Below are 26,608 nucleotides of genomic sequence, written 5' to 3'. Positions count from 1 at the left end.
TTTTTATTAGTATGGTTTTAATATTATGAATGATGTTTTGTATTTCTTGACTTTTTGCTTAATGATTTATGAGGAATGATGATGTTTCTGCTTTTCTGTTGGTGCACTGCATAATAATACAGTCAGGCTTGCTGTTGTTTCCAGAGCATGTGTGTGAGCGAGAAAGAGCAGTGAGTCAATGAGCAGATGTGTGAGCAAAACAACTATTTAAATCAGTGAATATGTGTGAGCCAGAGTTTGTGAGCCAGTCAGCATGTGTGTGAAAGAATATAAGTGACTTTATGTAAGAATGAACATGTATGCTAGAGAGTGTGTATATATGAGAGAGAGAAGAAAGTTCTTGGAAGAGAAGTCCATTACCTGCTATTAAGTTCACTTAGAGAATAGCCACTGCCATTAGCAATGGTTACATGGAATAGACTTAGTTTTTGGGTACTTGCCAGGTTCTTATGGCCTGGATTGGCCACTGTTGGAAACAGGATGCTGGGCTTGATGGACCCTTGGTCTGACCCAGTATGGCATTTTCTTATGTTCTTATGTTCTTAAAGCTTGTGCAGTTCTCCTATCCCTGATTGATTCACGACAATCTCAGGGTGACCGGACTCTAAAGTTCCCAGGTATAGAGAGCAAGGGATATTTTTTTTTAGCTTTAGTTTTAATTATTGGGTGTTATTTGATGTCTGCTGTTTTGATATATTTTATTGATGTTTGGAAACTTTAATAAAACTGTTATATGTTTTAATCACTGGATTTTCTATTCATCATCTTATTTGAAATATATATTTTTTTATGAGTATAGTTTTATTAATATGATTAATGGTTTATATATCTTGATTTTATTGTTTGATGATTAATAAGGAATGGTGATGTTTAATGAGGCATGATGTTTGTTTTTCCATTGTTGCCCTGCATAAGGAGTCTGTCTTGTTTCGGTTTCCAATTTAGTTTTTGTCTGCATGTTTCTAGTTATACTTTCTCTTCATTCTGTATTTGGTGAGGGTCTGTCTGTGTGTTCTGCATGTGGGACTGAGGTGAGGTATTTTGCTAGCATGTAGTTTCTGTCAGGCTCTTCAGCTTGGCTTGTTCTGTTTTCTTAATATTAGGTGTATTGGTGTATTATGGCCTGGTGTAATATTTGCAGTGTTGTCTTTTCATAGGGTTGCTATTGTTTGAGTGATGACAGTGCTGTTTTTGTATGGGAAGTTTACTATATTTGTAACCAGTTTACTTCAAGCTTTCTGATACCCAACATGCTTTACAATAGTCCAAATTACATATGGCTGCAGGTATTTTTTTTTTTTTTTTGCAGAGTTTTCTGGCTGGTACCACAGTGGTGCATGTAATTAATTCACATATTATAAGTGATATTTTTACCTTAAAACACTGAATATTCTTTTTCATGTATATTATAGGCCTATTTAATATGAGGTATAGACATGAAATAACTCATGTCTAGCTATTATCTTTCTCTCTTCCTATATGCACCTTTAGTCTATAATCTGGTCAATTGCAGAACTAGAAACAGGACTCTTATTTTTCAGTGTTCCAATTGCACATTTAAACAAGTTTGATTTTGTTTCCTAAAAGATAAGTGGTCGGCAGACATCTTCACAGCACATTGCAAAGTAGAGGCTCAGCATAAGAGAGCTCTATTTCAGATTCTCTATTACTTCTCTCCCACAGATCTCAGCTCCCTGCCTATGCTATAGCATATGTCCTGAGGTCTGGGGTGAGAACCTATAGCATATGCGATATTTTAAAGACCAATGGCAAGATTTAAAACTGAATCTAGTTTTCAACAGGGAACCAATGTAAATCCAGTAAAACAGGAAATCATGTATTCCATAGTATACACCTTGGTAGCTTAGACATTCTACAAGTTCAACCATCTTCTGCAGCAAATTTAAATGTATATGTAATTCTTTATTACATTGCCACCTGGATCAACTTTTGCTTTGCTCATAATTTCTGCATATGTAGTATTCTCTTTCCTGATTATTATTTAAATGTTGCTGAGCTTTTGAGTGAATCTATTCCTGTTTGCTCTCCCTTTGTCTGTGCTCTCTTGCTTCTCCTATTGGTCTTTTGCCCCTTGAAAGAACTCACTTCCTGCTGAAAGTTCAGCTTGGAATTAGCTCTTGACAAGCTTGCAGCTCTCTTGAATCCTCTGTAGGCTCTTGGAAGCTTTGCTCTTTTCATCTTATTTCCTTAGAACATAAAAGCATAAGAATTGCCATACTGGGTCAGACCAAGGATCCATCAAGCCCAGTATCCTGTTTCCAACAGTTGCCAATCCAAGTCACAAGTACCTGGCAAGTACCCAAACATTAAATAGATCTCAAGCTGCTATTGCTTAATAATTAATAGCAGATCATTCATTTTTCCTCTAGAAAACATATCCAAACCTTTTTTAAACCAGTTACACTACTGCTGTAACCACCATCCTCTGGCAATGCTCTGAGTGACAAAATAATTTTCTTCAAATTTCTTTAAAATGAGCTACTTGCTAACTTCATGGTGTGTCCCCTTGCTTTCTTTCATATCTATTTCCCACCGTTGCTGGCTTCTGCTATTATTGGTAGCTGCTTTTGACTGAGCTATCAGAATTTCACATCACAGCTGTCTTAGGTCTGCTGTCTGTGGCTATTGTCAATACCATTCTATTCGCAGTGAGTATCAAACTGTTTATCATTCAATAAATGTTTTGGTATTAAGATCTGAGTTTTCTCTCTGACTTTTGGAAGCTAAAAAGGAGAGGTTTAACTTTCTGTTCAGACTCACAAGCTAGGACATCAGGAGCTTGAGGACAGAACTGTTTTCATTCCAGTTATTAAACAGGCAGCATTACCCACAGCTTAAATCTGTGGATATCTTTACAAGAAAACCTAAAATAGCTTAAGGAATATTTCTTGCCAATCTGATAAAAGAGTGGAAAAGAAGAAAGGATATCCATCCAGTATCCAGCAGAGATAGAAGAAGCAGGAGAGAAGTGGCACTCAAAAGGTTTCATCCACAAGAGACTATCCAGTATATAGAAGAGAGTTGATGAAGTGACTGTAAAATACATAAGAGAAGAGGAGAGGTTGGAAAAGTCTAGAACAAGCATTTTGACCCCATGTATAAGGATGGAGAAATAAATTAGGACGAGAACCACATATTTCACAACTTACCCAGGGAGGTTTCACAGTGCAGACAAGGATAAGAAAATAATTTTTTACTCAACGCATAATTAAGCTCTGGAATTCAGTGCCAGAGGATGTGGTGAAAGCTATTTGGGTTTGATGAAGTTCCTGGAGGAAAAGTTAATTAACCATTATTAACATAGAGTTGCAGAAATCCACTGCTTATTCTTGGGATAAGTAGCTTGGAATCTATCTACCCCTTAGGATTCTGCCAGATACTTGTGACCTGGATTGGCCACTGTTGGAAACAGGATACTGGGTTGGATGGACCTTTGATTTGATCCTCATGTGTCACTTAGATAGCATTTTAGACAGTGCTGGGGAGGCTATCGTGGTACATCTGGGTAACAATGACATAGGAAAATGTAGGAGGGAGGTTCTAAAAGCCAAATGTAGGCTCTTAGATAGAAAGCTGAAATCCAGAACCTCCAGGGTAGCATTCTCTGAAATGCTCCCTGTTCCACACGCAGGTCCCCAGAGGCAGGCAGAGCTCCGGAGTCTCAATGCGTGGATGAGATGATGGTGCAAGGAAGAGGGATTCAGTTTTGTAAGAAACAGGGGAACCTTTTGGGGAAGGGGTAGTCTTTCCTGAAGGGATGGGCTTCACATTAACCAGGGTGATTTTGTAGCATAGAAATTCCAATTTTTAAATCATAGTATTTTTTTGTTCTGAAATAGTTGACACCATATTGAATTTTTAAAGCTTTAATTTTAGGTTTGGTCTTAGTTGTGCAGTATTGCAATATTGCATTTTATTTGTAAAACCTCTTTCCATTTCAATCATGATTTTATATTTGCCATAAAGTAGTAATAGCAGTAATTAGTTTTAGCAGACATGATTAGCATTTTTAGTCTGCTGTGAAAATTTAGAATCCTAAAAGTTTTTAAATGACTGTCATTTTATCATCTTTTATTCTTGAACTTTAAAATGTCTGTTGCATGTCTAGCAAAATCACAGCCAAAGTACTGATTTGCATATATAGCATCACTCTTCTTTTTGATGTATATTTTTAACAATTATCTTCTTCCCTAAAGTTTGGATTACATTTAACTAGCTTGCAAACTCCATGGAGAAGGGACTGTCTCTTTGTGTATCTGTGTCGCGCTTGCCATAGCTAGTAGTGCTATAGGATTGATAAGTAGTAGTAAGTACATCGCAGAACTAGCAGCAGAGAATAAAGTGCATTAAACAGGTCATGCATCTCTCTTATCTTGGGTACCCTATTAATTTCATTAGAGAATTGCAGTTTGACACAATGGGCCTTAATAAATAATTTGTTGAATAATTATTTAAAATTCACCATAAATTGTTATAAGAATATTACAAGATTTAAATCTAGCAATCATCGCGGTAAATGACGACAAAAAACAAAACTTACACAATTCTTGTTAAGACAATATGTGCCTGGCGTTCAAGTATTATATATCATCCCAATGACTTTCATTTCTCTTGAAAAAATGATATGGGGCAATAATCAAAAGTTTTGTAACTCATGATTGCCCAAATAAAAATGGAGATTATAATCCTCTGCCCCTCCCTCCCATGCAGGTAAGGTATGCCCATGTTTTTCCTTCAATGAAAAAGGGACAGATCAGGAGAGTGCATAATCAAATATCTATGTATAATTACTAGTGCAAACTTCTTTCCTGAATGAAATTTTATTTCTGTGGGTTCAAACATGGCTGGCATAACCCACTGTTTGAAATATGCACTTGCACAGGGCAGCTACTTCAGGGGAGCAACATCACGCAGCTGAGCCTACCTATGGCGTTTAAGCAGTGCAGGAAAACACCCATTTTCTCTATCCATTTTATACAATTGCATACATATATTTTATGCATGTAATAACCCATTATCTGTGGAGGCAGATATTTTATAAAGAATACACTTCATCTGAAAATACTTGTGTGCGTACTTGCAATCACCAGTTTGCTGATGCCTGCATCAGTTCTCCTGGACCCAGACCTTCCAGCACTACACTCAGACCCCCACCCTAAAACTGCAGATGGAAGTGCAATTTCATTTCTATGACTTAATTAGCAGGTGTAAAATGTACTGATACGTATGCGCATATACCACTTACAAAATAGCAACTTGTGCTCGCATACCCCCGCACTGGAATGTCCCTAAAACTATTTTATTATCTTATAGAGGATGTTAATAACATCAGTTTAAAATACTTTGGGACCCAGTTCAAAGTCTTGGACCTGGTTATATATATCTCACACTGAATTTGAATGTTGATAGCTGGGTTGTGATGCTTGAATTTTTTTTCTGTTATACAATTATCTTAAATAGAGGATATACCCACCAGCTGTGAGGCTTTTAAAATACCACATATTTCTGCCCAGCTCTACTACACAGTTTATAAAATACTAGCAGACATCTCTGTAGACCCACTTATGCACACATTTGGTGACATATGCAAACAAATTTGGCTGAAAATAAATAAAACTCATTTTTTCAAATTTAGTTTAAGCCAGGAAGATTCCCTCACGATGATATATCTGGCCATAGTACTGCCAGACTGTATAAGATCTGTACGATTTTGCTCTTAGGATAAAGAAACAGAATACTTCACTTTCATATTTACTTATTTGATTTGAAACCCCAGGCCTGTGTAGTATGCAGTTTCCTCATAGATGAAAATAAATTGAAACTGTGTGCATCAAGCCCTAGAGCCTTATTTAATAAAAATATTTATATGCAGGAACAGAACTGAAAAAGGCATTTCAGAATAAAGGCATGTAATTGGGTGCCTACCAGTTTCCTTTCCTTCAGTTTTCGTGTTGAAAACATGTTGCTACACTAACGTATGGCTATTTTTAATTGCTGCTATGTCACATTCTCCATCCGTTGTAACAGAGTGGTTATTTCAGTGCATTGCAGGATTTAGCAGGAACCGCACTGTGTTTCACACCTGTCAAGTTAATGTGCAAGCTTCCTGGCTGAGGTATTCATGCATGGGGCTACTTCCTTTGTTTGTCAGTAGGATGACTTCATTGCCCTTTATCATGCTTTGACCATCACTGTTTCATGAAGCCTCTTGGAGAGTACATATGAATTGGCCTTTGGCCTTTTCTGCTGTCTTTGTGTAAGTAGTATATAGCACTGTATGAATTTGATGGGCCCTAATGAGTTAGGAACATATTGAGCATGCTGAAAATACTCAAAACTCCTCCACCCTACCAGCTCAGTTCTGCTGAAAGAGCAGTATCCTGAGCCAGGAGTCAGCATCAGATGTTGTGATCAGTGGTAAGCAGGAAGCTTAAGCCCCCACTTTTAATATTTTGAAAAGAAGCCAGCACTGTCCCACCCCAGCCTGCCACCCTGAAAATATAGGGAAGCTGGTCACTTCTCTCTGTTTCTCTTTTATTAACCCTTATTTATTTCTTTTCCTTATAGTCCTGTTTATATTGTGATGCATTTTCAGTTATCAGCTCCAGCTGTTTCTTTGTTCTGTTATTAGGAAGGCAAACACTGTTCAGAAAGAACTCCACCAGTGTAACTAAATATAGCAGGCATTTAATCATTGACTGTTCTACAGCTGTGGTACAGAGGAAAGATTTGTGCAGCTTCTACTTCCGAGACAGAAAAACCTGTGCAGCACCACTTGCTTAGTTCACTTCTTTAAATACCGCTCACATCTTATTCATCACGGCATACTCTGTACCAAGAGCTGCCAAAAGTAATATGATCATGAATTAGCAGTGTGTCTGAATGCTAGAGTCTCAACTTAGCAACACAATACTAGCCCAGACTTCACAGAATCGATGAAGGGCATTAGCACAAGATGTTAAAAGGAAGTTCTTTCAGTAATATAAGATGCTTCGTTTCTTTCCCATAAATGACTGTTTCTGCAGTCCCCTGTTTCATTATTCATCCATTCTGGTAATTGCAGGGTCCTAGTGTGTTTCAGAAATCAGGTCTGAGACTCGAGATTGAACAGTTCCTAATATTGATAATGTAAAGATATTTGTCATACTGTCAGGTTAGGCATCCCTGGACACACAACAGTTTTTCCTCTATACTTGAATGCAAGGGATTTTTATTTACAGGAGACATGTTTATTTACAATTACTACTGAATTCAGCCCGAAAATCAATTACGCACTATCATGATTTTATCCAGATCAAATCATAGTAGTGTGTAACCCAGGTGTCCCTCCGTAGCAGTAGACAGGCTATCTCAGTGAGTAGGGACTGGCATTCCATACCCCATATCTCTTTGTATATGCTGGGCAGTGGGGAAGACCAGCTTGAGAACCCTATCTCTGTGGATCACTTGAGTGCTCTCTGTCAGCAAGCACATCCACTCCTCAGTATAGCAAATATCCAGAGCCAGGCTTGGCTGTACAAGCAAAAGTACATTTACTAAGAATTGGGGCAGGATCATCCAGTCTATATCAAGTAATAGCAAATAGATTTTTTTTAAAATTTTTTTTTAATAATTCCTCCAGATTTTTTCACTTCAGATAGAGGCTTCTTCACTGCCTGAGCAAGCAGTCTGCTTTTCCTCAGAGGAGTTTGCTACTTTTCTGGTCAATTACATCACCCAAAATGCACCAAACAGACTTATCTCTCCGAACTCACTAAACGTTTACTGAGCATGTATGGTAGTTACCATGTGTGTTGCCTTGTGAGCCCTTCAGGCTCATTTTGTCCAAGATTCCACATAGACATGTGATTCACTCTTGGTATTTTTCTGTATTCTATATTTTCCATCTCTACCTCATTTTTTTTTTTTTACATCTCTGCAGCACCTTAACAACACATGTAAGTGCTACTCTTAAAAATAAATAATTTTCAATTGAAAGTACAATATGTCCAGGTAAAAGCCCAAGTCGTCATCCTCTTCAAGTCTTACGTCTGTGAGTGACGGATGTTGACCTCCAATGCCTATGAGCTCTACCACAGGTTTTTGGGCCTGGACCAAGTCTTTGATGGGAGCCAGTCGGCCCCTAGCTTGGGATTATCTGTAGGTTCTCTGTCTCATGGCATCCACCCTGGAAGTGGTACCTTGGGCAAGGGCCCATATGAGACCTCTATAGCACTCCCTGCTCTCTCGCTGGAGCCCCCGACTATGGAACTATTCCACGCACTTGCCTCTGCAGGCCAGAATACGGACCCAGTTACGGTGGTGGTTGCAGTCCAACCACATGAGCAGGGGGTCGAAGATGTCTTCACCCACGTGGACTCTGCTCACCACAGATGCCAGCCTGAGCGGCTGGGGAGCACACTGCAAAGAACTCGCCGCACAAGGGCGGTGGAGCAGAGAAGAGTCAGCATGGAACATCAACCGTCTAGAGGCCCGGGCAGTCCGATTGGCATGCCTTCGATTTGCTCACAGACTGAAGCACAGAGCAGTCAGTGTGATGTCCGACAACGCCACCACGGTGGCATACATCAACCGTCAGGGTGGAACCAGAAGCCGTCAAGTGTCTCTGGAGATCGTCCCACTGATGGCTTGGGCAGAGGCGAATCTTCAGGACATCTCCGCCGTCCACATTGCCGGGAAGGACAACACCACGGCAGACTTCCTCAGCAGAGAAAGCCTAAATCTGGGAGAGTGGCAGCTGTCACCCACAGCCTTCCAGATGATTGTGGGTCACTGGGGGATTCCGGACATGGATTTACTGGAGGGCAGGTCCAACGCTCAAATACCCAGATACTTCAGCCGCAAGCGCGACCCGTTCTCACACGGAATCAATGCCCTGGTTCAGCCATGGCCTCCAGGGACTCTGCTAAACGCCTTTCCTCTGCTGGGCGCCATCATCCACAAGATTCGGAAACACCGGGGCCTAGTTCTTCTAGTGGTACCAGACTGGCCAAGAAGACCCTGGTACGCGGACATGAGAAGACTACTGGCAGGGGAGCCTCTTCCCCTGCCTCCTCTCCGGGACCTTCTACGTCAAGGTCCCATCCTTCACGAGGATCCAGCTCAATTCTCTCTTACGGTCTGGCCATTGAGAGGGCTAGACTAAAGAAAAGAGGTTACTCGGAGTCCGTGATAGATACACTCCTCCGAGCTCGCAAGTTTTCCACATCCCTCACCTACGTAAGGATCTGGAGAGTATTCGAAGCATGGTGCGACACTCATGGCACCAATCCACATGCGACCACAATCCCTATTGTGTTGGATTTCCTGCAAGATGGACTTCAGAAGAGTCTCTCCCTCAGCTCCATCAAGGTTCAGGTGGCTGCACTGTCTTGCTACGGTCCCAAGAGGGATGGCAAGACCATCGCCAAGCACCCAGATGTTTCTCGATTCCTGCAAGGAAGTCAAGCATATTCGTCTGCCACTAAAATGGCCTGTGCCCTTACGGAACCTCATTCTTGTTTTGGATTTCCTCGTGGGATCTACCTTCAGATCCCTTCGGGGACTGTCTCTCCGTTCTCTAACCTTGAAGATGGTGTTCCTATTGGCAGTATGTTCGGCACGCCGCATCTCAGAGCTACAAGCACTGTCCTGCCGTGATCCCTTTCTCAGAATCACTCCTGAGGCTATCCATCTTCGTACGGTTCCCTCCTTTCTACCTAAAGTGGTTTCACAGTTTCATCTTAACCAAACTATATCCTTGCCTACCACGGCGGGTTTGAAGAAATCTGAAGAAGGGCGTTTATTACGCCATCTCGACGTTGGCAGATTGCTGTCCAGATATCTGGAAGTAACACAAGACCTACGAAAGATGGACCATCTGTTCGTCCTACACAGCGGGAGAAAGCAAGGTGAAGCGGCCTCGCGGCCCACCATCGCCCGCTGGATTAAAGAAGTTATCAGAGCAGCTTATGCAGAGGCTGGGAAGTCTCCGCCTCTACAAGTCACGGCTCATTCTACCAGAGCACAAGCGGCATCTTGGGCAGAATCCAGGATGCTGTCACCTGCAGAAATCTGTAAAGCGGCGACGTGGTCCTCCCTCCATACCTTTTCCAGGTTCTATCGTCTGGATGTCCAGGCCAGGGAGGACTCAGCTTTTGCGAGGGTGGTACTACATGGGCCTCAGGCAGCCTCCTCGCCCAGGCTGGGAGTAAAGCTTTGTACATCCCATTTGTTCTGAGTCCATCTGGCTACACGCCAGGAAATGTTGAGATTACTACCTGATAATCTCCTTTTCCTTAGTGTAGACAGATGGACTCAGCATCCCGCCCAGCTGCCTGTGTACATGGGTTTCACCGATGCAAGGTAAGCCATGTCCTCTATTTCTATAAGAGCGTACACTCTACCAGGTGTCAACGCCTTCCGGTTAGGAATGCTGGCGGTCTCCAGCTACTATCAATCGGTCAGGGGAATCCTGTTTTCACTGAGCGTCAGTACACACATCCATAACAGCTTTTGCAAGGAAGATTACTAAGTTGCTACGCTTCCTGTGGGGATATATATACCCCGTGCTGACGTCAGATCCGTCTCCAAATGCTAGCACGCGGATACTATCCCATTTGTTCTGAGTCCATCTGTCTACACTAAGGAAAAGGAGATTATCAGGTAGTAATCTCAACATTTTGTTGGGTGAATGAGAATGCTGGAATAAAATCTGGGAAAAAGGGAGAGTTCTGGGGATGGGCCTGGGGAGCGGAAAAGGGGAAGGATCTGAAGTATGAGGTGGAGGGGAAAGGAGAGTGTTGGGGTCTGGTTTCAAGGAGTGGGGCTAGAGTGTTTGGATCATTCCTGAAGTGTGGGAAGAAAGAGGAGTCAAGGGTGGAAAAGGTGGAAGAGGACTTTTTTTTTTTAATTCTTTATTTATTGATATTTTCATGTTTACATATCAGGAAATACTTTAAGACACAATTACTTAATACATTATATACTAAATAAGCATCATGAGTCATACCTACTCATATAATATGAAATAAAAATAAAAGTATTAATATTACAATTTCCAACATCTTGAAATTGGAGAAGTAATAAATTATTACTTATCCTATAAAGTAACATGAAATAAATCTTAAACTGAAAAATGGCAATCCTTCTTAGGAAAATGAGGCTGAATATAACTTAGAATCTGTTTAGGAAAGTACTTGGAGAATTTTTAACAATATCATTTAAATACAAGTGTATCACATAGACAACTGGAGTTATATTTATATTTCCGGATCATTGCTATATCCCACTAGATGGCACAATGACAGGGGAGGACTCAGCTAATAGGCAGTCTGTTTTCTGTACTAGGTATTTGGGATTCAACAAATTGTTTTCAGGTGTTCTACATGATAAAAAATATATGAATTTACCCCTTTCTTTATCTCACATCTGCATGGGTATCTCAAAAAGAACAAGAATCCTAAAGATGTTATTTGTTGGCGCATAGCCAAAAATTCCCTTCTCCTTGTTCTAGTTATTGGAGCCAAGTCTGGATGTAATTTAACTGCCTCCCCCATGAAACATCGTTGGAAACTTTTTAAAGTATTTCCTCATTACACCCGTTTATGTCTTGAGATGTAATAAAAGACACTACAAGTGTGTTAAGGTGTACAACATCTGAAGTTGATTCTCGAGAAAGTTTGTCAAATTTTCAGGAACTTGGGATTTTTTTTATTAAGAAATAACTAGAATTAATAGAAGGAAGATCCTCTTCCTTATATAATAATACCTCTCTAAAATAACGTTTTAGAGAGATATAGGGAATCTCACCAAGGACCTGTGGAAAATTTACAATCCGTATATTTAGATGACGCACCCGGTTTTCCAATATCTCTAGACGCCTAGAGCTTGCTAATTGATCTTTGATTAGGGAGACATTAACTTTTTGCAATGATACTATGTTCCTTTCATTTTCATTTAATTTTTGCAACATTTGGGTATTTTGAGTTTGAGCATTTGATAATTGACCTTGAAAATCAGATGTCACATTGTCTATTTTCCTCTCTAACCTAGATACCACCAGACTTAAGCTATTGTACACCGGAGTGAAGGCTCCTCGCTATACTTCTGTATAAAAAAGAATCTAAATAAATAAATAAATAAATAAATTTACTGCCTCCAGTATCTTATCTAATGTTACCTGCCCCTCTAAAGGGGGTTGTTGTATTAAAGATTCAACAGTCCTTGGGGCGGATGAGCCCTCTGGTTCCGTCGCAACACTCCTTTCATTGGGTGGCGTCGAAACCATTCCATCTTCCTCAGTGCGTTGTATCGGGGGTAAGCGCGTGTCCGGACTGAGGGAAGCCTCTTCACGGGAGCCACACAGTTCTCCAATATGTGCCCCAACGGAATCATCCGTTCCCCCTTGATTTTCCAGCTGAGACAAAAATTTAATAATCTCAGATTGAGTCAGGGTTGAGGATACGGGCGTTTGAGGGAAACACCCTAATCTTACCCCTTCTCTTTGCTGGCATTGCGAGATATTTTAATCCTTGATTCTATGGCGCTGATTCTAATAGGCGAAACTTAAGGTAAGCAAAGTTAGTAAACCTGGCCAATTCGGACAATTCGGTCTAAGTCGGTCCAAGTCGCGCGCGCCCAAGGGGCGCGCGCGACTTGGACCCAACTATAGACTTGGCAACGACTTAGACTTGGCAACGCGCCGGTGGCGGCTGCGCGCGGAAGGAGTGCCCTTTAGTAGAGTTCTTCGGTGCTGCGACTGACGTCAGGGCTGACATGCAAAGGGCTGAGAAAAAAAGGTAATCCCTCCGAATTTCTGTTGCCAGAAAAGTAGCGAAATAGTCTCACCAACAGCCTCTGCTGAAGCGTGGCAGCAAATGCCCTTTAGTAGAGTTCTTCCGGTGCTGCGACTGACGTCAGGGCTGACACGCAAAGGGCTGCTCACCAACAGCCTCTGCTGAAGCGTGGCAGCAAATGCCCTTTAGTAGAGTTCTTCCGGTGCTGCGACTGACGTCAGGGCTGACACGCAAAGGGCTGAGAAAAAAGGTAATCCTCCGAATTTCTGTTGCCAGAAAGTAGCGAAATAGTCTCACCAACAGCCTCTGCTGAAGCGTGGCAGCAAATGCCCTTTAGTAGAGTTCTTCCGGTGCTACGACTGACGTCAGGGCTGACACGCAAAGGGCTGCTCACCAACAGCCTCTGCTGAAGCGTGGCAGCAAATGCCCTTTAGTAGAGTTCTTCCGGTGCTGCGACTGACGTCAGGGCTGACACGCAAAGGGCTGAGAAAAAAAGGTAATCCTCCGAATTTCTGTTGCAGAAAGTAGCGAAATAGTCTCACCAACAGCCTCTCTGGAAGAGGACATTAACATCAATCCTGCCCCTGCTAATCAATCTGTGTGACCAGTTCCCATTTATGCTTCTGACATCTTGCTATAGATTGTGCCTCCCTCTGCAGCAATTGGCTAGCTAAGGAATGCTTGATCAATGGGGGTGTATAGGGATGAGAGAACAGCAGCAGCTCAGGAAAGACATGGTAAACCTTTTTGTTTAATTAGATAGTTGTATTACATGTGAATTGTTAAGTATTTGTAGCCAAGTTAATCTTGTTAGAGTTTCTCTATTTTTGTCTTGAGGGGGTTTGGAAGGGAGCAGATGTGAATATGTGGCTAATCTATCTAGAGTAAAACTGTTTTTATACAGTACTTCAATATATGCTTTCACAGCTATGTATCACTGAGGGTGACTTTCTTTCATTGTATTTCAGAAGTTACTATTCATGGAAAGGGAAGCAAAAGACTAAGCCGTATAGATGTTAATATGTGGCTCCAAAACTGGAATTAAAGAAATTTTAGATATATCGGGGGCTGGGGCCCATATATGAAAGAGTAATAAGGCTACATGGTAAAGTAGGCAACATCTGTTCATGCAAGGAACAATGATCCTGTGAGAAGCTCAGGTCATCAGACATTTAAACTAGACGAAAGCGGTTGCAGACGGAAAGCAATGGAACTGAAATGTCCCCCGACAAATACAGGAATTAGTTGTAGAAATTAACAAAATAAATCAGCTCAATAGTCCATTCCTAAGCAGAAGGGTCAAAAAGGAAGCCAAGAACAGCAGCAAGCCAAGAGAAAATAGCTGGAAAACTATGAGCACAAATGCTCATAGCCTGGGTAATAAAATTCCAGATCTGCAGCTGTTATTGGTGAAGGTGGACTTGGATATTTTTTTCCAAGTTATTACAGAGACATGATTTAGTTTGTCTCATGATTGAGATACCTGGCTATAACCTATTAAGGAAGTATAGTGATGACAGAAAAAGGAAAGGAGTAACTCTCTGTGTTGAGAACAATAGCCAAGCAATTGAAATAAAGGGTATTTAGCGAAAGGAGGAAACACTGTATGCTGTATTAAAAAGAGATGATGGCACATCTGTCTACACTGGTATGGTATATAGGCCTCCAACCCAAACAGAGGAACTGGACAGAGAACTGGCTGAAGACATCCAAAAAGTGTGAAGGAAATGTGAGATGTTGCTTGCTGGTAACTTTAATCTGCCAAATATGGATCAGAGTATCTCTTTTGCAGAATATGCAAGAAGTAGAGAAATTGTGGATGCCTTTCAAGGGGTTTGACTTAGGCAAATGGTAATGAACCCCACGGGAAGAGACACAATACTGAACCATTCACAAATTGAGACAGTATCTCTAATGTCAGGTAGGTGCCCACCTGAGCACCAGTGGTCATCAGATGGTATGGTTTGATATAGCAGTCAAGACAGAGAGAATTTGCAAGAGAATCAAGGTTTTGGACTTCAAAAATATGGACTTTGTTAAAATGGGAATCTAGCTTGAAAAGGCACTAGAAGCTGGGAGAAGCTTAGCTATAGAGGAACAACAGTAGACCACATTGAAAGGAGCTATAACAGCAACAAATCTTTATGAAAGAAAAGTAAGAAGAAAAGGAAACTGATATAGTTCTCCAAAGAGGTGGCTGAAAAATAAAGGCAAAAAGATCAGCATTCAAAAATGCAAAGAAACTCAAAAGAGGAAGACAGGGAAGAATATTCTGGTGCAACTGAAAGAGATGAGGAAAGAGATTTTAGAAGGCTCAGTCATGGAATTATCCTCACTTGATTAACTGAAGGACTAATGAGTCAATAACATTTTTTAGCCTTATTAATGTTTTTCAAAAGTAGTAATAATGAATCAACTGGAGGGGTGTCAAGATTTTGCACATGCCATATTCACTGTTTTTATATTGTTAATCTATTAAAATCTGAAATATTAATTTTTCATTAAAAATTATAGAAAGATGTGTTTAGCATTGTAGAAGAGGCAAATGTGTGCTGCAAGGGTAAAGTGATCTGATAAATTCCAGCAATGTTCAAATGTAGTTGCGAAAATGAGATTTTTACTTTTAAGGATTATACATCCAAATCACATTGGGGTAGATTTTCAAAAAATGCGCGTTCGCGTACTTTTGTTGGCGCACCAGTCGCAACAAAAGTACACTGGATTTTAGTAGATACGCGCGTAGCCGCGCAATCCAGGATCGACGCGCGCAAGGCTGCCGATTTTGGGCAGCCGGCGCGCGCCGAGCCGCACAGCCTGCCTCCGTTCCCTCCGAGGCCGCTCCGAAATCGGAACGGCCTCGGAGGGAACACTCTTTCACCCTCCGCTCACCTTCCCCTCCCTTCCTCTACCTAACCCCCCCCCCCGGCCCTATCTAAACCCCCCCCCCCTACCTTTGTCCGTGGATTTACGCCTCCCGGAGGGAAGAAGCAAATCCGCGCACGCCAGCGGGCCGCTGGCGCGCCGAGACGTGACCCGGGGCGGTTCCGGAGGGCGCGGCCATGTCCCCGGACCGCCCTGGGCCAAAACCACGCCCCGGCCCGCCCCCCGAAACTCCGCGTCCCGCCCCCAAAACACCGTGTCGATCGGCCCCCGCCCCCCGACAAAAAACCCCGGGATTTACGCGAGTCCCGGGGCTCTGCGCGCGCCGGCAGGCCTATGGGAAATAGGCGCCGCCGGCGTGCAAGGCCCTGCTCGCGTAAATCCATGCGGATTTACGCAACAGGGCTCTTCAAATCTGCCCCATTGAGTACATCTCTGTCCCCCAACACGGGACTGTGTTTCGCCGAAGCTGCATCAGGTAGGAACCAAATGAGCAAATATCCTGATTAAACCTACGTGCAGTGTGACTGGTATAACAATTTGAAAATCCTATTAAATATGCATGCAATATGACTGATTGCAGCAGAAAAGAATTCTTGTTGGAAAAGAGTGCTAACTTAAAGAGGATTTCTTGCAGCTTAACCTTAAAAATAAAAATCTCATTTTTGCAACTACATTTGGACATTGCTGGAATTTATCAGACCACTTTACCCTCGCAGCACACATTTGCTGCTTCTATTTTGATTTACAAGTGTGCCTTGCACTTTACTCCACAATTTGTATGGTGTTTAGCATGGTACCATGTAGTCGTTATCAGCTACTGTTAATTTTGAGATTCATTGACACATACAATTTGATTAGCGATGCTTGAACTTTTGTACACAAATGTATATGGAAAACTGGTTTGTTATATGCAATTATATACACTCCAAATGACTATAGTCATATATTCTTTCCAAGTTTAGTGAAACTTGTAATTGAACCCCTAATAGTAAGTGACAATTTTATTTCTTGGTTCCATCAATTACAATGTTTCTGAGATTCACATTTTTCTGACCTTCCCTTAAGGGTTATATGGGCATCCACGGAGAAATATTCTTTAGACTAGAGTAGGTCTTCAAATGTATTTCTAATCTTCATTTTATACTGTAGCACATTAAATTGAAAAATAAGTGAGAAAGAATTGTTTATAAATTGGCCACTTGTTTGTAGATTGCCATGGAAGGAGTGAAAATCCCATCACATTCTTCTGTCTTTTGCAGTATCCACAATGGAGTAATTGCTGTGTTCCAGCGCAAGGGTCTTCCAGATCATGAACTCTACAATCTCAATGAAGGGGTGAGGTGAGTACTGCATGGAAAGAAATGGAAATAAACACATGAGATAAATCTATAACCAATAAAATAGCATAGCACAACATCCAGTAACATAGGATAATGTATTTTATTATTGCCCAAGGTGAAAACTGCTTTTAGAAATCAAAGATGAAACCAGTGACTCCCAAATCTGTGCCATGAGTAATCCAACTGGGCATGTCTATCAGAGTTTCCACAATAGCAATATTTGCATTTATTTGGTCAAACAGCCACATCTTTTTTTTTTTTAAATTCTTTATTTATCAGATTATTAATCTTATACATTCACAAGATCAACTTGGTTGAAAATAATACAGATATAAGCAAAACAAAACATCATATAAAATCTTATACAATTTAATACAAATATTCTGTATTAACCAAAAGGAAAAATAGGAAAAATACTGTTACTTGGAGCGTAAACATTTCCCTGTAATAAACTAATATTTATGCAAAGTAGATTACCCCCTCATTTACTTTCTTCTGCCTGTCCTTCAGTCCCCAACAGTGAACCAAGATGTTCAGGAATCGTAAACGAATAACTGTGCCCCTTATATTTTATTAAACATTTGCAGGGAAATTTTAATAAAAATTGTCCTCCACTTTCAATCACCTTCTTCCTATAGGCTAGAAATTTCTTTCTCCTTATTTGTGTTGACTTAACAAAGTCTGGGAATACCCAGACTTTCTGCCCATAGAAGGTCTTCCCTCTATTCGTAAAGAAATACTTTAAAACATTTTCCTTATCTGAAACAAATGCAAAGGTAACCAGCATTGTGGCACGATTGTCAATATTTATTTCCTCTTGGGATTTCATCAGAAAATCTGACAGATTCATAGATGGATCAATAACTGTCTTATGTTTGCCATCCCTATCCGCTATTCCCTCTTGCTCTCTATTTTTTGCTGTAATATTTATATTCAAATAGAAAGCTTTAATTATAGTAGGCATACATTGTTCTGGTATCCCTAATACTTGCACAACATAAGACCTAAATAATTCAACTGAACTTATCTTATCTATTTTGGGAAAATTCATAACTCTCAAATTTAAGGCACGGATATGGTTTTCTAAAAATTCAGTCTTTCTTTGTATTTCTCCTTCTGCCTTAATTTGTAGGTTCTGAATTTCTCAACCGGTGTCACACGATTTTCTATATTAAGAATCTGCTTTTGTTGAGTTTCTAACACATCAGAATTTCTTTTTACCACTACATTGGTTTCATGAACCACATCAGCAAGTTTCATAATAGATACATCAAGTTTAGAAATGTAGTTCCACAAAGTTTCCATAGTAATAGATCCAGGTTTTATAATAACATTTTGACTCTTATTATCCACTAATCTATTCCCTGCCAGATGACAACTACTTTGTTCTAAATCCTTAACATTCTTTGGCGTACTCCTTTGATCAGGTACAAACAAGTGGGCATCAGTATCTCCTAATTCGGATGGTGTCTCTGATATTTGTAGTCCTTCCTGAGTATCTTGTATTTGTTGGGGCGTACATGGTAACTCCTGGGGAAGGTCTCCATTTTTACCAGGTGGAGATGGAATCTCAGGCACCCCCGGACTTAATGAGATGTCTTCAGCCATAAGATGAAGTTTCCGCTCCGAAACTTCAGCTAACGCGGCTCCCTCCACAGGGGTATTATGAGGAGATTTTAACCATTCCGATACTGTTCTCTGGACTGATTCTGTCGAAGCACCAAGAGAAGGCCTTTCTCTTGGTGTGTGGCATCGTTTACTCAGTATAAATATATATAATAAAGCAATAAGAATCTAATTCAGAGAAGTCAGGTGGTTATTCTACTAGTTTGTTCAGTATTTCACCTAGGAGGTTGGAGAGAGTCTAGTAAAAAACCTACCTGAGGATATTTATCAAAATTCTTCAAGGAGTCTGGCAAATCTGGTCAAAACCGCGCGCCGTCGGCAGCTACGCGCCGAGGGAGAGCCTTTTTATCCACCACTTCCGGCTCCTCCTTTCGACGTTGCTGAAGGTGATTGGCTGTTGTCGCCATCGGGGCAGGCCACCTCTACCCCCGGAAGTCCAAACTCAGTCCTACAGCACGATAAACATCCAAGGTAAAGTAAAGGGTCAAAGCCAAGCAAAGTTACCACGAAAAAGGCAATTCTCTCCTCCTCGAAGAAAACGCCGACGGAGAGCCTTTTTATCCACCACTTCCGGCTCCTCCTTTCGACGTTGCTGAAAGTGATTGGCTGTTGTTGCCGTCGGGGCAGGCCACCGCTTCCCCCGGAAGTCCAAACTCAGTCCTACAGCGCGATAAGCATCCAAGGTAAAGTAAAGGGTCAAAGCCAGGCAAAGTTACCACGAAATAGGCAATTCTCTCCTCCTCCAACAGCCACATCTTTTAAGAATACTTAAGGATTAGATTTGAGAACCAGTTTACTAAAAAGTATTTGTTTACTGTCCATGATAAACTTAATGTTTAGATTAATAGGTCTGATTTGAAAGAAAATACAATGACCAGATGATAGATAATCTTTATATTTCAAAGCAGATACATTCCTTGGTATTAAAGATGAAGTAGTCTATAGTGCTGGCTAGAAGCTAGACACACATTACAGACAAGTGGTGTATACATGGCCTACCAATGCATCTCATTTGGAGTCTGGAGTACTTTACATTGATCTAGTCCTGAAAGCTAGTGGTTCTACATATGTGCCATGTTTTGACTCTCTTCTATCTGTTGACCTTATGTGTACTATAGGTTGCTTTTCTTTCTTTTTTTTTTTTTATTAATTTTCTCAATTACAAAGCCTTAGTACTTTGTACAGAAACAAAGACACTAAATTAAAATTAGAATGTAGTAATTCCATTCCAGATAACATTCATTATATAATAGACCACAAGTATTTGAGAGCAGAGGGAGGAACAAATGACAAACAAATTACAGCTGAAAAAAACAACTTTTTTAAGGAAAATTCATAACATGCTATCTACCCCTTGTATTATTCCTGAGTTATAGAGCTTACTTGTGAATTTGCGAATTTATAAATATTTTAAGATGTTCAGGGGAGAAATATACATAAACTTCATTATTTAATTTCAAGATACATTTACATAGAAACTTTAATTTAAAAGTAGCTCCTAATGACTGGGCTTCTTGACGTAAAGATAAGAAGCCTTTCCTCCTCTCCTGAGTAGCCTTAGCTAGGTCTGGAAATATCGGAACAAAATGCCCATAGAAATTAACCTCACTTATGGGAATCGGTAAATATATAAACCATCTAATTCTATATTGTAACATACACTTTACACAATACAGTATATATTAAATTCTAATACACACAATAATAATCAATTTCACAAATATTTATTATTTTATTTATATTGAACTTCTTCCCTATATACACAATGTGTTAATATTACACAAGACTGTATCAAAATGTACAAACATATTCAATCAAACAAGTGGACATATCAATATAATAAATCTGTAGTATGACTCACATATATATTATCATACGGACATATCCTAACCCTTCACCCCACTAATAACACATATCTCACAATCACACCTCATTCATACCAAATAAAAACCATACCCCATAAAATACAGAATTATGTGTCGATGCTTGCTCTATTAAACACTTAATATAATAACTCCATCCCATCTAATTTGATATTTCCATCCTTTCGCTCCAACGCTGTTGGGGTATGTTAATTGCATAATTGTGTGTTGTAGGTGCTCGGTTGTGAATGGGAACATCCCTTTCATATTACAGAAGTGGTTAAAGATTTCCCCTGAGGAAGCCCTGGTAGGGTGAAACAAGGCACCCTGTTGGGGTAAACAGCATTGGAGCGAAGGGATGGAAATATCGAATTAGATTGGATGGAGTTATAATATTAAGTGTTTAATAGAGCAAGCATCGACACATAATTCCATAAATTCAATTTTCCTATTCAAAAACACTTGCTCTTGAATTATAGTGGATTGAACTTCCAACCCTTTTTTAAATCCATCTTCCAGTCCTTGAATCCGATTTTTGTGGTCATCTAATTGGGAGTTACATTCTTGTGAAAAAGTATCCATTTTTGGTACACTTGCAACAATTTGAACAGAGCAATTTTGAACAGCAGACACTAGTTGTGCCACTATTTCCCAGAGAGAGTCCAAAGTCACCACAGTCGGTTTAGGGTAAAAATTACCAGTACCAGCTGATTGAAGCATATCTGCTTGGGCTGTAAGGACCTTGCTCTCCTGCACTGTCGCAGATGTTTGTCTCACAGGTTCTGCGGTTGCTCCCTCTGCAACTATGTCTGAGCTCACCTGCTCACTAGTTGCAAACACTGGGCCGGATTTTAAAAGGGTTACGCACATAAGTTATGCACATAACCCTCTTAAAAGGCCCCTGTGCGCACCGAGCCTATTTTGCATAGGCTCGGCGGTGCGCGCAAGCCCCGGGACGCGCATAAGTCCCCGGGCTTTGCAAAGAGGGCGTGTCGGGTGGGCGGCACGAATTTCGGGGCGGGGCGGGAGGCATGTCAGGGGCGTGACGCCGGCCCGGGAGCGTAGTCGAGGCCTCCGGACCAGCCCCCGGGTCGGGTGATGGCGTGCCAGCATCCCGCTGGTGTGCGCAGATTTACGCCTGCCTCTGGCAGGCGTAAATCTGCCAACAAAGGTAGGGGGGGTTAGATAGGGCCGGGGGGTGGGTTAGGTAGGGGAAGGGAGGGGAAGGTGAGGGGAGGCGGAAGGAAAGTTCCCTCCGAGGCCGCTTCGATTTCGGAGCGGCCTCGGAGGGAACAGGCAGCGCGCGCCAGGCTCGGCGCGCGTAGGTTGCACAAATGTGCACCCCCTTGCATACGCCGACCCCGGATTTTATAAGATACGCGCGTAGCCATGCGTATCTTATAAAATCCAGCGTACTTTTGTTCACGCCTGGTACGCGAACAAAAGTACGCGCGCGCGTAAATTTATAAAATCTAGCCCACTGTCTCTGGAGTACTCTGTGAGGGAGTCGAAGACGCTTTCCTCAGGGCGGGGGGCTGAGAGAGACTTCCCTAGATGAGACAGAGGCTCCTCTTCCGGTCTCACCAGCGGGGAAATTCACCTCCTCTGATTCTGGGTAGAATGCTGGGTACTGCGGAATGGTACGCTGCCCCATGGGAATCAAGGGTGTTAAGGGATACACCCTAACTTTCCCTTTCCTTTTTGGAGCATATCGGGTGCCACAGGATAAAAAGATTAGAGGAAACTTTCAGCGAGCAGAGCAGACACAGCTAGCATTCCACCATCTTAACTCCTCCCCTCGGAGTTGCTCTTCTTTCTTATCCAAATTTATTCTTTACAGCTTCTATTCTGCTAAAAGTCTGAGCTACATAAATTACTATGTATGTGAACATGCTCCGTCCACAATATTTTTAGATGCTATGATACAGATTTGAGCCAGACAAGGGAATATTCAGCTGTGCCTTGCAGATGTCTGCTAACAGTGCAGAACAGTAGAGTGCTGTCCTTGTTTATATAGAGATATATATATATATCAAAACTACTTGTGTCACCAAACTCCAAACTAATCAATTGCTGAAAAAATGGCTTACTGAAATATTTGATTTTTGACCAAAAAAAAAAAAAAATCAGAAAGTGAAAAAAGATTGATCTTTTTCTTTGTGGTTAAGAATCAAATATTTCAGTAAGCCATTTTTTCAGCAATTGATTAGTTTGGAGTTTTTGGCGACACGGGTAGTTTTAATTAATTGATATCCCAATTTTGTGCTACTTTCCTTATAATTCTAATATAGCCATTTACTTTTCACCTATATGTATATAGATATATATAGATATAATTTAAATTATATATTGTGCTTTTATTTTATCATAGGTTTTGTTCTCTTTGTATTTGTCACAATGTTTATTTTATTTAAAAACTCTTCTATACCATCGTTGAGTTAGATAACCATCACAACGGTTTACAAAAAGGCACGATAATGAAAAAATATGAGTGGTATAGATTACAAATTAACCATGTGCCGCCATGGAGCGGTAACAATTTAATATAAAAAACCTGTGTGTAAGTTAAGCTTGTTTGTTAGGAACATATTATGTGGTTTTGATTTAATATTAAAATGCATTTGTAGGTTACAAGTAATAACATCTAGCTTGGTGCGTCCTTATTCTTATTTCTATAGTAACCCACCCTGAGCAATTTCATAAGGTATGTATCTTATTTTTAAGTGCACCTCTTCAGCCTTTTCGTATCATCTTCCTTAAACGTATATTTTAGCTGTTTAACATGTATTCCTTTTATTTAGGTGCTGCTAGCACAAGTTTTTATCAATAGTTGGAAAAGCAGGATCCTCATAATGACAGAAATAAGATGGTACAAGGAACTTTCAGAGCTGTCATGTACTTTAACTTTTTCATTAATAATTATTAGAATGTAAACTGGGAACCTTAATCCTATTTTCTGTGTTCTTCTGACTGCCTGAACACAGATAACTGTGCCTGTTCATATAGTAGTTTTCTGATATTAAGTGTCGAACAAGGACTAGGAAAAACTGAAAATTATGTCAGTTGGAAGCTAATTTGAACCCAGATCTCCATAGATGAAAAGTTAAGATGATCACTTATGATGCTTTCTGACCTGGCAAATCATATTTTTCAATGAACCTGTTCAGAAGCTGGCTAAATATTTTGAGCCTATCTTCCTGTGCCGATGCCCAAAAGATATTAATTCCAAGTAGTGCAGCAGTTTTGTGTCTATGGAATGAGCCACTTTTTTTTTTTTAACTCTTTCGAAATTTTTTTTTTGTAACCTTTATTTATAAAGTTTTATCAATACAACTGTTGAGCATAACATATTGAAAACTTACATGCATACACAGTCCCCGTCTATCCCCCCTTATCCCAACCCAAACCTCCTACCCCTCTCCCCCTCCGCCATACCCCCTTGACCATTCCGTACTCTGCATGCGTAGGCAAACTTCATACAAGTGCTAACATTTTCATACCTTTGAACACAATACCTTCTAGATAGTGGAGATCATAACATCAATATGCGCCATAAAAGAACAAAAAGAAAAGAAGAGAGTGCAAAACACGGATGCCAGTGAAAGGAAAAAGGAAAACATGTCTCCCACAAACCCCCTAACCGGGGGGAGAAAATTGAGACCTGTAGAATGTTGGAATGTTGGACCTGTAGAATGGTGGAATGTTGGAAAGGAATGGGTTATGTGATAGTATTATGGGCTAATAAAAGTTATCTAAAATTGAGTCTGAGTGAATAGTCCATTTATTGATGGGGTCTGGCGACTTAGTCCCGGTCAGGTGTAAAAGTCCAATATCTTACTCCTTGCTCGCTGATTCAATGTGCTGAGATATGGATTCCAGATTTCCAGAAACTGGTCTTGTTTGTTAGCCGACAATGTGGCCTTCGCTGTTATCTGTTCATAGATCACCATCTGATGAAGTTTTATACGCCATTGGGTAAACGTTGGCGGGTCCTTATCCATCCAGTGCGACAAGATGGTCTGCTTGACTAAAAGAAAGCCTTTGCGCATGAAACGGCCCATTGCACTAGTGTTGGTACCCATCCTGGGGTCAGTCGATAAATGGAGTAAGCAGAGCTGTGGGTCTTGTGGAATAACACAGTCCCGTAGTCTCCCCATGTAGGCTAAAACCTTCCTCCAAAATAAGCTGATAAAGCTGCAGTCCCAAAAATTATGCCAGAGATTGGCCCCTACATACCCACACTTTAAACATGTGGATGAGGTGGTCATCTTCCATTGGCAAGCTTTATCCGGCGTAATATAAATTCTGTGGAGCAATTTAAATTGGACTTCTCTTAAGTGTACATTGTCAGTATAATAACCTATGGTGCGAAAACAATCTTCTAGTTGCTTTGGAGAAAGTTGACTTTGCAAATCCCTATTCCAACTGTCCGTCAGGTGTTGCAAGTTTGTAGCTGTGTTCAAGGTGGCAAGCTTCTGGAGCTTAGTGGCACAAGATGTCCGATGAGGAGTTATAGGGAAAACCATCTCTAAACGCTCTCCCGAAGCCCCCGAAGCCCCTGTCTTCGTTTTCCTGTCCCAGGTGGCAATAAAGTGGCGGATCTGTAGGTACGCGTAAAAGTGGGTCTTTGGAATCCCATAAAGCGCCTGCAACTCGGTAAAAGTCATTAATCCGGATCCGGTGGGATTTAGTAGCTGCTCAATATGAGTCAGACCTAACTCAGTCCACTGGTGAAGAATAGATGGGTCCCAGCTGGGAGAAAATTGAGGAAGACCCCATATGGAAGCCACGTACAACGTCCTCCAGGAGATAGAAAGCTGAGAGCACAGTCTTTTCCAGGCCATCCTACACGCCCCAATATAAGGGAAGTCCCGCACTTGTTCAGGTAGTGCTGATTTAGGGGCGATAAGATTGCAAATATCAAGTGGGTGACACCAGTCTCTAAGTAGATCCCTTGGAATAAAAAGACTAGTGCCCCGTATCCAGTCCTGCAGATGACATAGCAAAAGGGCCATATTATACATATGAATGTTGGGACACGCAAGACCTCCCTCGTGGTGAGGTCGCATAAGCGTAGTCATACCAATTCTGGCCTTCTTATTGTGCCAAATAAAATTCCGAAGGGCAGCATTCAATTCCTGTATATGGTGCTTTCGGATCCACACAGGCAGCATTTGCATAATATACAGCCATTTGGGCAACTCTATCATTTTAAACAACTGTATCCGCCCCGAGATGGACAGTGGCAGGTTCATCCATTCCGACAGTTTCCGTTTCGTGTTTTTCAACAATGGCATAATATTCACATCATATAAATTATGTACATTCACTGGTATTCGGATACCCAGATATTTCATCTCGGAGGTTACCCAGCATAGTGGGAAAACTCCAGGCCAGAGTCCCTTCACGGAACCAAGAATGTCTATAGCTTCAGATTTATCCCTGTTAATTTTTAATCCTGAAAAAACCCCAAATTGTGCTTGAAGTTCCAGGACTCTGGGAAGTGAAGCAACTGGGTTTACCACAAATATCAAAACATCATCTGCAAACGCAGCAATCTTAAATTGGGACCCCCTCAATTGCAAGCCCTCCACCCCTGAGTCACCTTGGATCGTCCTTAATAAGGGGTCCAGAGACAGAATGTACAATAAGGGGGAGAGGGGGCATCCCTGCCGTACTCCTCGGCATAACTCAAACGGAGCTGACAATAGACCATTAGCCACTATCATGGACTGGGGGTGTCAATAGAGGGCCGCAATGCTGCTGAGAACATTTCCCTGAAAACCATATTTCTGTAAGACAGAAAATAGATATTCCCACGCCACCCGATCGAACGCCTTTTTGGCATCGAATCCCACCGCTAAGGCCGGAATGCGATGCTTCGAGCAATGCGTCATTGCCATCCACAGGCTAAGAAGGTGTCTGCTGGCTTTCCGCCCCTTCACAAATCCCACCTGGCTGATGGAAATCAATTCCGGTAACACCTTGTTGATCCTGTTGGCCAATATCCGGGCAAATAATTTTACATCAAAATTTAGCAGGGATATTGGCCGGTAGGAGGCCGGGTTAAGGGGATCTTTGCCACTCTTGGGAAGGACAG

At 41.2% G+C, this 26,608-nt stretch overlaps 1 protein-coding gene across 14 annotated transcripts in view; it reads left to right on the top strand.

Moving 5' to 3' along the window:
- PRR5 (proline rich 5) overlaps positions 1-26,608 on the top strand; it is a 557,355-nt gene that overhangs the window by 323,727 nt on the left and 207,020 nt on the right. For 11 of the 14 annotated variants that reach the window (XM_029600072.1, XM_029600069.1, XM_029600065.1 and 8 more), the window contains one exon: positions 16,940-17,020. In XM_029600072.1, coding sequence (XP_029455932.1) covers positions 16,940-17,020 — 81 coding nt within the window. The remainder of the gene's footprint in view (positions 1-16,939; positions 17,021-26,608) is intronic. The other 3 variants (XM_029600075.1, XM_029600073.1, XM_029600074.1) reach the window with 1 other exon arrangement.

The sequence above is a fragment of the Rhinatrema bivittatum genome, chromosome 4, assembly GCF_901001135.1.
Source record: "Rhinatrema bivittatum chromosome 4, aRhiBiv1.1, whole genome shotgun sequence".
Taxonomy (NCBI): Eukaryota; Metazoa; Chordata; class Amphibia; order Gymnophiona; family Rhinatrematidae; genus Rhinatrema; species Rhinatrema bivittatum.
Note: the sequence above shows the minus strand (reverse complement) of the source record. Positions and strands in the feature narration are given on the sequence as shown.